The sequence below is a fragment of the Macrotis lagotis genome, chromosome 7, assembly GCF_037893015.1.
Source record: "Macrotis lagotis isolate mMagLag1 chromosome 7, bilby.v1.9.chrom.fasta, whole genome shotgun sequence".
In the NCBI taxonomy this organism is placed as follows: Eukaryota; Metazoa; Chordata; class Mammalia; order Peramelemorphia; family Peramelidae; genus Macrotis; species Macrotis lagotis.
This window is the reverse complement of record NC_133664.1, coordinates 212,500,732-212,518,506: the sequence shown is the minus strand read 5'-3', so window position 1 is coordinate 212,518,506 and position 17,775 is coordinate 212,500,732. Positions and strand designations below refer to the sequence as shown.

The 17,775-nt window shown below is 33.6% G+C and overlaps 1 protein-coding gene across 6 annotated transcripts in view; it reads left to right on the top strand.

The window, feature by feature from the left end:
* DNM1L (dynamin 1 like) overlaps positions 1-17,775 on the top strand; it is a 95,351-nt gene that overhangs the window by 28,058 nt on the left and 49,518 nt on the right. For all 6 annotated transcript variants that reach the window (XM_074194753.1, XM_074194752.1, XM_074194749.1 and 3 more), the window contains exon 2: positions 1,636-1,783. In XM_074194753.1, the coding sequence (XP_074050854.1) occupies positions 1,636-1,783 (148 nt within the window). The remainder of the gene's footprint in view (positions 1-1,635; positions 1,784-17,775) is intronic.

The window sequence follows — 17,775 nt, the reverse complement described above, 5'->3', positions numbered from 1 at the left end:
GCCACCTAGCCATCTCTTCTGTATTTTCTTGACCAGATTTGTTGATTCAGGAGGTTTTTAAAATTTTTTTTTTCATTTTACAATCCCCCGGCAACCTTGCTTCCCTCCCTGCCCCCAGAAGGCAGTCTGATAGTCTTTTCATTGTTTCACTGTATTACATTGATCAAAATCGAATGTGTTGAGAGAAAAGTCATATCCTTAGGAAACAATAAAATATAAGAGATAGCATAATTATGTAATACATAAGATAACTTTTTTTTTTAATTGAAGGTAATAGCTTTGGTCTTTGTTCAAACTCCACAATTCTTTCTTTGGATACAGATGGTATTCTCCATCGCAGATATTCCAAAATTGTCCCTTGATTATTGCACTGATGAAATGAGCAAGTCCATTAAGCTTGATCATCAACCCCATGTTGCTGTTATGGTACATAATTTTCTTCTGGTACTGCTCATCTCGCTCAGCATCAGTTCATGCAAATCCTTCCAGGCTTCTCTGAATTTCCATCACTCCTGGTTTCTAATAGAACAATAGTGTTCCATGACATACATAAACTACAATTTGTTCAGCCATTCCCCAATTAATGAATATTCACTCAATTTCCAATTCTTTTCCACCACAAACAGAGCTGCTATGAATATTTTTGTACAAGTGATGTTTTACACTTTTTCCATGTTTTTTTCAGGGTATAGACCCAGTAGTGATATTGCTGTATCAAAGGGTATGCACATTTTTGTTGCCTTTTGGGCATAATTTCAAATTGCTTTCCAGAAAGGTAAGATGAGTTCACAGCTCCACCAACAATGTATTAGTGTCCCAGATTACCCACATCCCTTCCGACATTGATCATTGTCCTTTTTTGGTCACATTGGCCAATTTGAGAGGTATGAGGTGTGGTACATCAGAGATGCTTTAATTTAATTTTTCTAATCAGTAATGATTTCGAGCAATTTTTCATATGACTAAATCACTTTTATTTCCTCATCTGTAAATTGCTTCTTTATAACCTTTGACCATTTTTCAATTGGGGAATGGCTTATTTTTATAAATTTGACTCAGTTCTCATCTCAGTGTTAGAAATGAGTCCTTTGTCAGAAATACCAGTTGTAAAAATTGTTTGGGAGTTTTTTCTTTTTCTTTTTTTAAAAAATTTATTTATTTATGGCAATGGGGTTAAGTGACTTGCCCAAGGTCACACAGCTAGATATTTAATAATAATTAAATGTGTGAGCGCAGATTTGAACTCAAGTCCTCCTCCAGGTCAGTGCATTATCTACTGTGCCACCCAGCTGTCCCTTGGGAGTTTTTTTTTTTTTTAAGGTTTTTGCAAGGCAATGGGGTTAAGTAGCTTGCCCAAGGCCACACGGCTAGGTAATTATTAAGTGTCTGAGACCAGATTTGAACCCAGGTACTCTGACTCCAGGGCTAGTGCTTTATCCACTGCACCACCTAGCCGCCCCAGGAGTTTCTTTTTAAAACAAATAAAGGAATAATTGAACAGAAACAGAATATATCTTTAAAACTTTTACAGTAATTTCAATATTCTTTCATATGCTGCATTGTTAATATCTTTACAGCACTGTAAAGAATTTTGTACAAACCTCACAGCTATTTTTCCATGTTTTTTTTTTTCAGAGTAGTGGAAAAAGCTCAGTACTAGAAAGCCTTGTAGGGAGGGACCTACTCCCAAGAGGTACTGGAGTTGTTACCAGGAGACCCCTTATCCTGCAGCTGGTCCATGTTTCACCAGAAGATAGAGGAAAAACATCTGGAGATGAAAATGGTAAGTATTAGTCATTTGTAGTACTTGAATTGTTGTAGGACTTCACCTTTGTAGTTTTGTTCTTAATAGGAAATATATTTAGGATAATGTTGTTTATTATTGAGTCATGATAATTAGAAATTAATGACTGTACCAGAGATCTAAGAAAGTAGTCATAATAACTGATACATGTTGGAGTTAAGATTTTCAGATTAATATTTCTTTGTTTTACAACTCCATGGTAGAATTGTTGTATTATTATCTTCTGTCTTACAGATGAGGGAACTTAATCTCAGTGAGATGAAGTTACTCTCAGTGAGATGAAGTTACTATCTGTAATCATATCACATCAGGCAGAATTTTAATGTGAGTCTGTTGATGCCAAGGCCTTATTACCCTTTGCCATCTCTTCTATTTAATTCTATTACATTTTATTCTATATTCTTCTGCCATGGGTTTTGAATCTTATTGAAGTGACTTGTTTAAGGTCAGGTGGCAGAGTTGTGATTCAAATCCAGCCTTCTTTCCACTATATCCTGCTATTTCCATCTATTAGCTATCTTTTTCAGTTTTGTGTACCCCACAAATTTTCTAAGCATGCCCTTTACCTTCATCCAAGTCACTGGTAAAAAACAAAGTTGGTGAACAATGTCACTAGGGTAAGGACAAGTGCTTTGGTTAGTGGCCATGATGTAGACACCATCTTATCAGATTAACATTGCTCCATTAATCAGCCATCTGGTTTGAGTCATCTTGTCAGTAAAATTCATTTATTATCATCTAACCCATAGCTTTTAATCTAATTTTCAAGGTTTTTGTTCTTGTTTCAAATGTTTTGCTGAAGTTCATGTACATATTGTCTATGATAATCCTGTGGGGAAAAAAATAAAATTAGGCTGGCATTATTTAAATTCAATTACTATTTGTTGTACTCTGCAAGACAAATAGTTGTGATAGTAGGAAACAAACCATCTGTGCCTTTGTGGATAGAATTATAGAATTATAGTCCTGTCATCATTCTTTTTTTTTTTTGATAGACCCATATTGGTTCAAGTGATCATTACTTCTTTTTCCAAGTATTTAAGAAAATCATATCTTTGCTACTGTATTGCACTATTTTGCTAGAATTGAAATTTAATCTTGATAGTTTACAGTTTGAAGAAATTCACTTTACTATTTACCCTTTTGGAAATCTAGACATAGAACTGTTTTCAGGCCTGTGGCATCTCTCTAACCATTTCTTTATCTTGTGTTTCAGTTCTGTATTCATTGTTTTTTTCCTATCATTTTATATTTGAATCCGTCTTTTTTACTGAAATAGTTGAGTACTTCAATGCTAATATTAATCTGAGTATTCTTTCAAATGATAGAGATCCTTTCCATCTTTTGTGACTCTTCTCCACAGTTCTCCAGCAGCGATCCATTCAGCTTTCTGGACTATAACTCTCTTGATAAAATATGGGTAATGTGGCAATTTTGTGGCACTTGGATAGTTAGCTGTTTTCATGATTATGATATAACTGGCCCACTTCCTTTTTTGAACTTTGAGATCTTTATTCATTACCTTGATGGTAATATTCTGCAGCTTTTTTTAATTTCCATCTTTCTGTTTTCTTTGGGTGATCCTTGATTTGTTTTCTCACAGTGTATGGATATTATTTAATTATTACCCATGTAGCAAAAATCATAACAATATTGGAGTTAAAGAGATGGGTTTTTTATTTTTATTTATTGAAGTTACTGAAGCTCAATTTCTTGAATTCAGTCTAACCTCTTCTATTCAAATTTTGGGTCCAGTTTGTTCTAAGTTAATATCTTTGAACAGTGTCTAAGATATATGTACTGATATACTAATTCTGTGTACTTTCTATCAAACTGTTTATCATATTTTGAATAATGCATATTTTTCATAAATTTATTTTTCCCCAATTGGATAATGAGGCTAAATACCTAATTAAATTTGGATCACATTTAGGCGTCTCTTTAGTACTTTGGAGGCATGAAGTGATTAGAATAATGCTATTTTGTTTTGAATTTTTGGTTTTTGTGGGGCAAAAGGGTTAAGTGATTTGCCCAAGGTCACAGTGTCTGAGGCTGAATTTGAAGTCAGGTTCTCCTGGCCCTGGGGCTGGTGCTCTATTCACTGTGCCACCTAGCTGCCCCTGTTAGAATGATGTTGACAGGATGAATTGGAGGACTTTGCTATTTCTAGTGAATTCCTCTTCCATATGGACTCGATATTGGATATTTTCTAGTGGCAAATATCTTATTTAATTCCTCAGTTATTAAAAACTAATTACTTTGATTAAAAAAGGGTAAATTGATGGAATAATCTTGTTTATGAAGCAGATATATTTATGTTTGGAAAGTGCATATGCTGGAGGAGAAAGCATGATGGTAAGGATTATTGGAGAAAAAAGGTGAAATTATTATGGATATAGAATATAGATTAACTGATTAGAAGAATGATGAGTTCTGCAAGTAGATGACTTGCAGAGGTATAGTAATGAGAACCTATCTGGATATGTACTCGGGTACTCTTTTTTTTTTTTAAATCAGGCAACAAGAATTTATGTCCTTTCTATGTACTATGTGCTAAGTTAAGAGAGACAGAGTAAACAAAGAGTAAAATATTACTTCTTCCTCTCATTTCACTGTACATTAACATATAAAAATTTTTCTAGTTTTTGACCATCCCTTTCATCAGTTCTTACAACACAATAGTATTCCACATTTATATGTTGTTCAGTCATTCCCCAGTTGATGGGCATTCATCGTTATTTCCAATTCTTTGCTATCTAAGGAGAGATGTGATCTCTGCTTCCCTGCCCTGTGTTCTCATATGTGAACTACCACAAGCTCTTTGTTCTGTGTCTAGGTAATTAACCAAGGCCCCTGCTCCTCCTTGCTTTGGGACAGTGACTTGGAACAATGTATGGGCAATGCAATGAGTCTTGCTCCCAGTACCAGCCAAGGGTTCCTTGTAATGTCCTCATGACTAGTTGTTTAATCTCCTTATATTCTGTGGGATGAGAGCTCTAGAAGCTAACACCTCAGATTCAGTCACCACCAAGGCCTATTGCTGTCTTGTAGGCCTGTGCTGAAATGCATCCTGGTCACATTCCAGATAGATCTTTTTGTATGTGTGAAACTTTTTCCTCTTGTCTCTTTAGGTATAGAGCTAGTAGTAGTATCACTAAGTCAAATGATATGTGCAATTTAATGATTTTCAGAGCATAATTCTAAATTGTTTTTCAGAATAGTTGGGCTAGTTCACTCCACCAACTATATATACCTATTTTCATTAATATACTTATTTTCCTACATCTCGAGTATTTGTCATTTCCCTTCTTTTTATTATCTTAATTAATCTCATGAATGTTTGCTACTTCCTGTTGTTTTATTTTGTTCTAATTAGGGATTCAGAATTTTTTTATGACAACTGTTAACTAGGATTTCTTTTTCTAAAAACTGCCTTTTCCTATTCCTTGTTCATTTATCAATTGGGAAATGGCTCTTATTGTAAATTTTTTTTAGTTCTAGATATATTTTAGAAATGAGACCTTTATTAGAGAGACTTGAGGCAAAGATTTTTTCCCTAGTTTTCTATTTTTTTTTTGTTTGTACAAAAATATTTAATTTTATGTAGTCAGAATTATACATTTTGTTTCCTTTCTAACTCTTATTTAATCATGAACTTAACCCCTATCTGTAGTTCTGATACATAATTTCTTTCATGCTCCATTTAATTTGCTTATGAGATTACCTGTTATGTCTTAAATTTTGCTAGTTTCTGCCAAACTACTTTCCAGTTTTCCAAGTAGTTTTTTCAAATAGTGCATTCTTGCTTCAGTAGCTCATATCTTTGGGTTTATTCCGAACATTTTAATGATTAGAACTTTGTAGTCTATTTTGAGATCTATTAGTTCTTTCCTTCTATTTTTTTCCCCCATTGATTCACTTGATAATCTTCACCTTTTTTCCTTCAGATTAATTTTCTTGTTTTTTCCTAGTCCTATAAATTATTTCTTTGGTAATTTGATTGGTATAGCAATGAATAAGTAAATTAATTTGTCATATTGACAATTTTGGGGGTTTTGCTAACATAAGCAAATTATATTGCTCCCATTATTTAGATCTGTCTATTTGTGTGAAGAGTGTGTTATAATTGTGTTCAAATAGTTGCTTTGTGTGTCTTGGCAGGTAGAATCCCATTTATTTTATTTAGTCTGAAGTTATTTTAAATGTGACTTCTCTTTCTGTCTCTACAGGGTTTTGTTGACTTATATATAGAAACGCAAATTTTTGTATGTTTATTTTATATCCTGCTAATTTTTCATGGTTGTTAATTATTTTGACTAAATTATTTGACTCACTAAGGTTCTCTAAGTATGCCATTCTACAGAGTGATAATTTTGTTTCTTCATTGTTTGTGCTTATTCATTTTTATCTTAATATTTTAGTTTAATTTCTAGTACAATACTAAATGGTAATGGTGAAATGTTACCCTTCATCCTATTGGATAGTGCTTGCTCTTGATTTTAGATAGCTACTACTTTTCATTTTAAACAAAGCTTCATTTATTCTTGTATTTCTAGTGTTTTAATAGGAATGTGTTCTTATTATGTCAAAAACTTTATTACATAATCTGAAAAAATCAATTTATTTGTAAATTTGCTTATAGTTTTTTTTTAATGTTGAACCAATGCTACATTTCAGATATAAATTCAGCCTGGTCATGGTATATGATCTTTTTGACATGTTGCTGTAATCTGCTTGCTAGTGTTCTCCATTACTAAAGTGATTTTCCTAAAAGAAAATCAAATCATGTTATCCCCTCAGATTCAGTGACTCCCTATATGTATTGAGAGGAGTAAGATTTACGAAGGTAGGGAAGGGAAGGGACTAGGTTATGAAGGGCTTAAAATGCAAAAGAGAACTGTTTTCCTATTATTTTTAGTTGTATACCCAATTTATGTATTTGTTCTTTCTCAACTATTCTTTCTTTGTCAAATTTATAAGAATATGAGTTATTCCCTAATTGATAAATGGTCAAAGGATATTAGCAGGCAGTTTTCCAGTGAAGAAATCAAAACAATTTATGGTCATATGAAGAGATGCTCTAAAGCATTATTGATTAGAAAAAAGCAAAGTAAAATAACCTTGATGTCATTTTACACTTAAGAGATTGACTAAAATGCTTAAAGGGGAGCTACATACAGAGAATGAACTAATAAATAGAAATATGTATGGAATAGTTTTATCTATATGTACCTATTTGGTTATATAGGATGGGGGGAGGGAGGGGAACAAAAAGGAAAAAGAAGATAAGTACATAGCTTTATTATATATTGAAAAGTAATAACAAGTTGTACATAATAGATTTACAGTTTTCTTGTGCAATTATCTTTTTTATTAAATTATGTTATGAAATATTTGTTTTATTCCTTGAAGTAGGCCTCCTTCAAAGGCCCTTTATTGTTGATAATTTTTGTTGCATTGTGTTCAGAAAAATATACATTTAATATCTATGCTTTTCTGCATTTGCTCATGAGTTTTTTATGCTTTACTATATGATCAGTTTCTGTGAAGATGTTATACAAGAATACTCTTCTATTCCCATTTGGTAGTCACTAGAGGTCCATCATATTTGACTTTTCTAAAACTCTCTTCATCTCACTAACATCTTGTTTATCTTATGTCTAGATTTATGTATATCTGAGGAGACCCCCCCCCCATTAATATTACTTTTCTGTTTATTTTCTTCTATAACTTATTTAGCTTTACCTTTAAGAATTTAGATCCTATACCATTTGGTTCATGTTTGTTCAGCATTGATTCAGTATTAATTCATTGTCCATGGTGTCTGTTAATAACTGTTTTCCCTGTATATTTTCTTTTTTAATTATATTGATTTTTTGATTTTGCATTGTGTAAGATCATGATTTAACTCAGGCCCCTTATTTTAACTATGTGTTTCTATTTCAAGTCTGTTTCTTGAACAATTTTTGGATTATGGTTTCTTACATATTTTGTGATCCCTCTAACATTTTATGACTGAGATCTTTCTCATTTGCTTTCATAATTATGATTGTTAATTGTGTATAAGTGGAATATTCCCAATAAAACCTTCTGAAAGTTAAAATTCCTAGTGAAGTCTTCTCAGGGTTAAGAAATATTAAAGAAAGAACAAACTATTGTTCTTAAACTATTTCTAGAAGAAAGCCTCTTGTATGCCACACAGGTGGCTTACTCTCTCCTAACTTTTGATAAGACTTTTACTGACTATTAAAAGGAGAGTAGACACTTTCCCATGAGAAAAACCTTGCATTCCAAAGAAACTCAAAAACTTCCTCTTGTTTGATGATAAGCACCAAATCTGAAGATAGTAGATTGTTCCTTGCATTCCAAAACAAGTTGCATTACTTCTACAAGATAGTTATAATCCTGAAGGTTATTCACACTATCTAGATGGTGAGGTAATATTTTATGAAAACCTTTCATTCGTTTCTTTGTTGCTGGGGTAGATTTTCACAAGTAGAATAACTCTGAAGACTAACCAATGAGTGGATGGAGAGGAATGATAGAGAGGAGGAGGGGATGGTGTTAGGCCATATAATCTTGCTTGACTGTCAATTCTGGGCAGCTCCTTGCTCTTTACTACCTTAATGAGACTTGAAGTATGCCTTTTTTTTTTTGAGAAAAGGAAGATAAACTTTTTTGCTAAGAGGAGTGTATTTTTTTAAGTGGATTTTTGTCTCACGTGTATTTCCCTCCATCTTAGTCTATTATACTTATCCTTCTCTTTTTCACCCTTTCCTCTTTTTAAGAATTTGTTTTATTTCTGACTGTTACCTTCCATTATTATCTTTCCTCTTATTCTCCTGCTCCTCTTTTCCCCTGACCCCTTTTCCTTCTTACAGTTGGATAAGAAAGATTTCTGTATCCAACAATTTCTGTATGTCTATTCTTACCTTGAATCCAATTTAGATGAATGTAAGATTCAACTATTGCCTGTTCTCTATCTCCCCACTATTATTCACACCACGGTATTAACTTGTACTTCCCATTTATGGGAGATAATTTAACTCATTATTCTCTTCTTCCCCAATTCATTCCTCTTCTTAATGCTTCCATTTTTCCTTTGAGGTCATTCAAACAATGCTCTCTCTGATTAGACTCCCTCTAAGACACCTGGTACTGATAAAGTTTTTAGAAATTATGGGTAAATATGTTATACCCTATTTAAGAGCCTAAATAGTTTAATCTTATTCCCCTTTTGAGTTATTTACCATGTTTACTGTTTTATGCTTCTCTTCTTTCCTGTTTGTTTATATCCAAATTAGTTTAAAGGTTCATTTTTCTCTCTCTGTAGGATTATACTTTATTTTGCTGGGTAGCTTGATCTTGATTATAATTCTGCTTTCTTTGGCTTTAAGAGTTTCATGTTTCAAGCTCCTTATTTGTTTATAGGGATGAATGCTAAATCTTGGGTATTGGAATTCTTTCATTCTGACTTCTTATATTATTTTCTCCCTGACCTAGGAATTTGGGGTTTTGGCTGTAAAATTCTTTTTTGTTTTTTAATTAATTTAATTTTTGTTAAAAAGAAAAATGCCTACAGTTAGTTGATGTTTTTCTCCTTATTTTATTTTAGATGTTTCCATTTTGCATCAAGAAAGTACTTTTTTAAATTATTTTTTTAAAGTTTTTATTTACAATTTTACAATTTTTCCCCAATCTTGCTCCCCCCCCCGAAGGCAATTTGCCAGTCTATACATTGTTTCCATGGTATACATTGATCCAAATTGAATGTGATGAGAGAGAAATCATATCCTTAAGGAAGAAAAATAAAGTATATGGGATAGTATTGGCTGTAAAATTCTTGAGAATTTTCATTTTCAGAATTTCAGGAGATAAATAGTGGGTTCTTTCCTTTTCTACTTTGCCCTTTGATTTTAAGAGAACTGGACAGTTTTCCTTTATAACTCTTTGAAATATGATTTCTAGGCTTGTTGTTTATGGCTTCCAGGTAGACTAGCCATTCTTTTTATTCTTTTTTTTTTTAAGATTTTATTTGAGTTTTACAATTTCCCCCCAATCTTACTCCGCCCCCTCCAGAAAGCAATTTGTCGGTCTTTACTTTGTTTCCATGTTGTACATTGATCCAAATTGAGTGTGATGAGAGAGAAATCATATCCTTAAGGAAGAAACAAAAAGTATAAGAGATAACAAGATCTGTTTTTTTTTCTAAATTAAAGGGAATAAATAGTCCTTGAACTTTGTTCAAACTCCATGGTTCTTTATCTGGATACAGATGGTATTCTCCATTGTAGACAGCCCCAAATTGTCCCTGATTGTTGCACTTTTGGAATGAGCAAGTCCATCAAGGTTGATCATCACCTCCATGTTGCTGTTAGGGTGTACAGTGCTTTTCTGGTTCTGCTCATCTCACTCGGCATCAATTCATGCAAATCCCTCCAGGCTTCCCTGAAATCCCGTCCCTCCTGGTTTCTGATAGAACAATAGTGTTCCATGACATACATATACCACAGTTTGCTAAGCCATTCCCCAATTGAAGGACATTTACTTTATTTGCAATTCTTTGCCACCACAAACAGGGCTGCTATGAATATTTTTGTGCAACTGATATTTTTACCCTTTTTCATCATCTCTTCAGGGTATAAGTACAGTAGTGGTATTGCTGGATCAAAGGGTATGCACATTTTTGTTGCCCTTTGGGCAACAAATTTCTCTCCAGAAAGGCTGGATGAGTTCACAGCACCACCAACAGTGTAATAGTGTCCCAGATTTCCCACAACCCTTGCAGCAATGATCATTATCCTTTCTGGTCATACTGGCCAGAGTAGCCATTCTTTTTTTTTTTTTTTCCAAGGCATTGGGGTTAAGTGGCTTGCCCAAGGCCACACAGCCAGGTAATTATTAAGTGTCTGAGACCAGATTTGAACCCAGGTACTCCTGACTCCAGGGCCGGTGCTTTATCCACTACGCCACCTAGCTGCCCTTTCATCATCTTCTTGCTTCACGCTGAACCATGAATAAAGTTTCCCTTCATATGTAATCTAAGTTCCTTGAGGTAGCACAAAATATTTTTTGTTTGTGTTTTCATATCTCAGCACAATGCCTGGTATGTAGCTGGGGCTTAATGTTTATTAAATTATTTGACTGGGTGGAATGATAAGACTGGTAGGTACTTAATGACAAGACAATAGTTTTCTGTTTAGGCACCTAGGTGACAGATATCATGCTGGACTTGGGTTTCAGAAAATCTGAATCTTGGGTGCTTGATTAACCTAAAAGTATATGGGAGGCAGGTCATTTAATATTTGCTTTCTTCAGGTTCTTTTTCCATTAAAATCGGGATAATAATATCAATCTCTCAGGACTGTTGAAATGCAATATGTAGAAAACTTTGCAAGTATGAGTTGTTAAGAAAGAAGATGCTTTTTGATCTGTAATAGCTAGCAATAAAATATATAAGGGGGAGTTAATACATTGATAGGATGATAAAGTTGTTATTATTTATCCTTTGTTCTTGAAAAAATCCATGACATCAGTCCACGACTTGCAAGTAAATTGGATTTGAATGAGGAAGTACTGTGCAAAGTCACCAGCCTTACTTTCTCCTCCAGAGCCATCTGGGTCCAGGGGCAAGATTAGATAGGGAAAACTGGAGATGGCCCCAGATTTTGTGGGAGACTGGCCTTTTTAAGCTAATGTCTTTACCAGGTCTTAGTTTGACTGAGGCATCACCCATTCAGTGATTAAGACTAGATGAGACATGAGACAAAAATTGGCTAATTTTATTTATTAAAGAAAAAATCAATCTGGGAGGGGAAGAATGAAAGTTCACATAAATGAGAAAACTTAAAACATGACCATAATTCCACTGCAATCAGTTTTAATTATTTTGTTATTTACTTGGTTGTAGTCATTGCATATTGAGTTTTCCTGGTTTTGCTTACTTCACCTTCATTGGTTTGTATAGTTATGTATCATAGTCATTATTTTCTTTGTTTCATTTTTTTTAAGGTTTTTGCAAGGCAAATGGGGTTAAGTGGCTTGCCCAAGGCCACACAGCTAGGTAATTATTAAGTGTCTGAGATCGGATTTGAACCCAGGTACTCCTGACTCCAGGGCTGGTGCTTAATCCACTGTGCCACCTAGCTGCCCCATTTTCTTTGTTTCTTAAACAGTAATAATATTTTATTACATGCACTTGCATCACATTCCCTAAATGATTAGTATCTGTTTTGCTTCTACTTCTTTTGCTCCTATAAATATTTTGATGAATATAAAACTTTTCTTCTTGTCATTGTCCTTTTGCCATCTAAGCATGTGCTTAGCAATGAAATGTCTGTGTTAAAGGGTACAAATGTGGACTTCTGCCAGGAGATGAAGCCAAGATGGCAGAAAGAAGTCAGAAAGTTGTCTTGGAAACAATGGTAAATCAAGCCTCCAAAGAATTCTAGAGTAGCACAATCCACAAAAAGATAGAGTGAAACACCAATTTTCCAACCCAACAGAACTTAGGATTTAAGGAAAGGTCTGTAACCTAGGTCACAATGCAAGGGCAAACTGCCAGTATCTTAGACTGTGGAATAGAAAGCCAGTAACCACCTGGTCCATGGTCCCCCAGTATAAGAAATTTGGGAGAGTGCCTTCTGTGCCCCAGGAGCAGAAATTACCTTTAAAAAAAAGAATGAACAAAAAATAGAAAAGAGTTGTAACCATAGAAGGCTACTATGGTGACAGAGAAGCTCCAAATACAAACTCAGAAGAGAACCACAATGTCAAAATGCCTGCATGTAAAAACCTCAAAGGGAAATATGAATTGGTCTCCAACCTAAAAAGCCTTCTTGGATTTATTTATTAGATTTTGAAAATCTAATAAGAGAGGTAGGAGAAAAATTGAGAAAAGAAACAAGAGGGTGGCTAGGTGGCACAGTGGATAGAGGATCGGCCCAGGAGTACCTGAGTTCAAATCTGGCCTCAGACACTTAATAATTACCTAGCTGTGTGGCTTTGTCACAGCCACTTAACCCCATTGCCTTGTAAAAATCTTAAAAAAAAATAAGAGGTGCAAGAGAGTAAACAGCTTTGAAAATGGATAAAAATTGAAGAAAACAATCCTTTAGAAAAATATAATTGGCCAAATAGGAAAAAAATCTACTAAAGAAAAGCAACTTCTTAAAAAGTAGAATTGACCAGATAGAAAAGGAGGCACAAAAGCTAACTGAATAAAATCATTTCTTTTTTCCCCAAAGATTTTATTTATTTTGAGTTTTACAATTTTTCCCCAATCTTGCTTCCCTCCTCTCCACCCCTATAAAAGGCAATTTGCCAGTCGGTACATTGTTTCCATGATATACAGTTGATCCAAATTGAATGTGATGACAAAGAAATCATATCCTTAAGGAGGAAAAATAAAGTATAAGAGATATCAAAATTACATAATAAGATAATTTTTTTTTCTTAATTGAGGGTAATAGTCTTTGGTCTTTGTTCAAACTCCACAGTTCTTTCTCTGGATGCAGATGGTATTCTACATTGCAGATAACTCAAAATTGACCCTGATTGTTACACTGATGGAATGATAAAGTCTATCAGGGTTGATCATCACCCCCATGTTGCTGATAGGGTGTACAATGTTTTTCTGGTTCTGCTCATCTTACTCAGCATCAGTTCATGCAAATCCCTCCAGGTTTCCCTGAATTCCCATCCCTCCTGGTTTCTAATAGAACAATAGTGTTCCATGACGTACATAAACCACAGTTTTTGGTAAGCCATTCCCAATTGAAGGACATTTACTTAATTTCCAATTCTTTGCCACCACTTTTATGAATATTTCTGTACAATTGATGTTTTTACCCTTAAGAAAATAATTTCTTAAAAATTAAAATTGAGCAATGTCTATTGGACATCAAGAATCAGCCAAACAAAAAATGAAAAAAATAGAAGACAATATAATCAGAAAAATTGTAATTTCATTGTGAAAACAACTGACCTGAAACACAGATCCAGGAGAAACAATTTTTTTTTATTTTTACAAGGCAGTGAAATTAAGTGACTTGCCCAAGGTCACATAGCCAGGTAATTATTACTTATCTAAGGTCAAATTTGAACTCAGGTCCTCCTAACTCCAGGGCTCGTACTCTATCCACTGCACCACTTAGCTGCCCCTAGGAGAAATAATTGAAGAATTATTGGACTACCTGAAAGCCATGATCCTAAAAAGTCATTTTGTGAGAAATTATCAAGGACCAGAGGGTAAAATAGTAATTGAAACAATCCACAATTCAAATATCAAGAAAACAGTCAGGATTACAACAGGATTTAGCAGTGACTATATTAAAGGATCATAGGACTTAGAATATAATAATCTGGAAGGCAAAGGAGCTTGGATACAACCAAGAATCAATACTACAGCAAAAATGAGTGTAATTGCTCAAGGGGAAAATGGACATTTAGTGCTATAGGGGACTTGAAAACTTTCCTGAAGAAAAGACCAGAACTGAAAAGAAAATTCAATCTTCAAATAAAAGACTAAAGAGAACCATAAAAAGATAAACAAGAAAGGGAAAAAAAACCATGTTATTCAAAGAAAAAAAATCATGTCATTCACTGAGATTTAACTATTTACATCCCTCCATAGGAAGATAATCCTTGTAACTCTTGTGAACGCTTGTATTTCTCTTAAAGGTATTCACAGACAAAGTATGCAGGTATAAGTTGATTACAAGTGAGGACGTGAAAACTAAGAGGTGAAAAAATGGATTATACTGGGGGAAGAGGATGGGGGAAGAAGAATGGGGTAGAAATTACATCCAAATTAAAAGGCACAAAAGACCTAATAGAGTGGAGGGGAAAGGGAATGAGGTGAGCATTATCTGAACCTTGCTCATATCACATTTTGGCTCCATAGGAATAACATAGACACTCAGTTGAGTATAGAAATTAATCTTGCCCTATAGGCGAAGAAAGGGGAAAGAAAAGGAAGTGGTGAATAAAAGGAAAAGTGGATATAGGAGGGGAAAGGGAAAAGAAAAAAGGGTAGGCTGATAAAAAGGAGGGTAGATTGGGGGAGGTGGTGGTCAGAACACACTGGTAAGGAGGAGGTGCAGGGTGAAAGGAGAGAGAAAAGTACAAACAGCTCAGGGGGGAATAGAAGAGGGAAATACACAATAATAACATTTGAATATGAATGGGTATGGGAGGAACAAATAGAGTGGATTAAAAATCAGAATCCTATATTATGCTTCAGCTGAAGTAAAAAATAAAGCAGGGATTATCAATCATCTCAGGCAAAGAAAAAGCATAAAGAGATGAGGACGGAAACTTCATCTTGCTAAAAAAAGATAGCATAGACAGTGAAGTAATATCATCCTAAACATAATATGCATGAAGTGCTATAGCACTCAAATTTTTAGAGAAGTTAAGTGAGTTCCAGGAAGAAATGGAAAACAAATCTATACTAGTGGGTGATCTTAATCATTCCCTCTAAGAACTAGATAAATTTCACTACATTATAAATAAGAAAAAAATTAAGGAAGTGAAGAATTTTAGAAAAGTTAAATATTCTAGAACTTTGGAGAAAATTGAATGGGAATAGAAAAGTTTATAGCTTTTTCACATTAATGCATTAACCATGTATTATGGCATAAAAACTTCAAAATCAAATGCAAAAGGGAGGAAAGATAAAATGCATCCATGATACAATAAAAATTACATTTAATGAAGGCCTATGGAAAGATAAATTATAAATTAGAAACTATATAAACTAATCCTAAAGAATGAGTAAGTTAAATAACAAATCATAGATATGAATGATAATTTCATCTGAGAGAATGATGATAATGAGGCAACACACTGAAGGGAAATTTTATGTCTCGAATGTTTACATGAATAAAGTAGGGAAAAGGACAAATTAATGAATTGGGCATGCAACTAAAAAAAACCTTGAAATGGAATGACTTTAAAAAAACTTCAAATACCAAATTAGAAATTCTGAAAATCAAAATAGAGATTAATAAAATTGAAAGAAAACTTAACACATAAAACTAAGGTGGTTATATTAAAAAAATGCAATCAAATAGACAAACCTTTGGTTAATTTGAGAAAGAAGAAAACCAAATTACCAGTATCAAAAAATGGAAAGGATGAATTTACTACCAAAAAAGGAGGAAATTAAAGCAATAATTTGTAGCTATTTTGCCCTATTGTATGTCAATAAATCTGACAATCTAAGTAAAATGGATGAATATTTACAGAAATATAAATTGTAGAGATTAACAGAAGAAATATAATACCTTTCCCATAATCCTAATTCCTCACACTGAAAATGACTAATCTGTAAGCATGTTAAACACAAATGGACATGTACAATATTTACCTGACTGTTTGCTGCTGAGGGGAGGGGTGTGGGAAGAGAGGGTGAAAGGAAATTATGTAACTTATAACTATGTATATGCATGTGGATGAATGTTAGAATAATATACTTAAATTAAACCAAGCCATCCATGAACTCTCTAAGAAAAAAACTCCATGACCAGATGGATTTACATGTAATTTCTATGAAACATTTAAAGAACAATGAATTCTAATTTTATATATATATATATATATATATATATATATATATATATATATATATATATATACTTTGGAAAAAGAGACAAAAAAGGATTCTTATCAAATTCTTTTAATGACATAAATATGGTGCTGATACCTAAGCCAGGAAGAGAAAACAGGAAAAGAAAATTATACACCAATTTCCCTAATGAATTTTGATGTAAAATTTTTAAATAAAATATTGACAAGGAAATTAAAACAGTTTATCACTAGGATATACACTATACCAGAAATGCAGGGCGGATTTAGTATTGGAAAAATCTATTAGCTTCATTGACTATATTAATGACAGATTATATGACTATCTTAATAGATGCTGAAAAAACCTTTTGACAAACTATAGCTCATATTCCTTTTAAAAATTACTAGAAATGCATATGAATAAATGGAGTTTTCCTTAAAATGACAATGTCTATCTAAAACCATCAGCAAACATTATATATAATGGGGATAACTTCTTAGGTTTCCCAGTAAGATCAGGGTTGAAACAAGAATGTCCATTATCATCATTATAATTCAGTATTGTACTAGAAATGTTATGTTATTATATTGTTATAGAAATATTTGTTTTGGAAAAATAATCATCCTATCTCCTTCAGTTTTCCTCATCACTGTTATCTGGGCCAAGCATTGGGCTGGTAAGGTTTGCTGGGAAGAAGACAGATTGAAGTGGGAAAGCCAAGTTGAGCTGGTGGGTGAATACTTGGGGGACATATAGGGAATAAGTATGGCAGGAAGATATGGTCAGACTGTTCAGGTTAGCAAGTAGGTAGGAGAGGAAGGTGAATGTTTTAGGGTGGAATTGTTAAGTGGAGCTGTTAGCCCCCACTTGGACAGGAAGGTAAATACTTGGGAGGAAGTTATAGTGAGCTGGGGCTATTGGGACTATCTGAGGCATTCTTAGGTGAGATAAAGGAACTACGAACTAGGACTCAGTTGCCTGGAATTTGTCAGGTGGACTCCCAAATATTTTATATTATCTACAATTATCTAAAGTGACTTTTCTCTATCTTGTTCTGAGTTTTGTTGGTGATATAAAGAAATGCTGAGGATATATGTGAGTTTATTTTATATCCTGCTACTTTGCTAAAGTTGTTAGAGAATCACCAAGAAGCTATTTACATATACCATCATACCATATACAGAGAGTGATAGTTTTGTTTCCTCATTGCCTATTCTGGATCCTTTAATTTATTTATTTCTCTTACTGCTAAAGCTAACATTTCTAGTACAATATTGAATTATAAGATGATGATAATGGACATTCTTGTTTCAACCCAGATGTTACTGGGAAACCTAAGAGTTTATTCCCATTATATATAATGTTTGCTGATGGTTTAGATATTTCAGTGTATGAAACA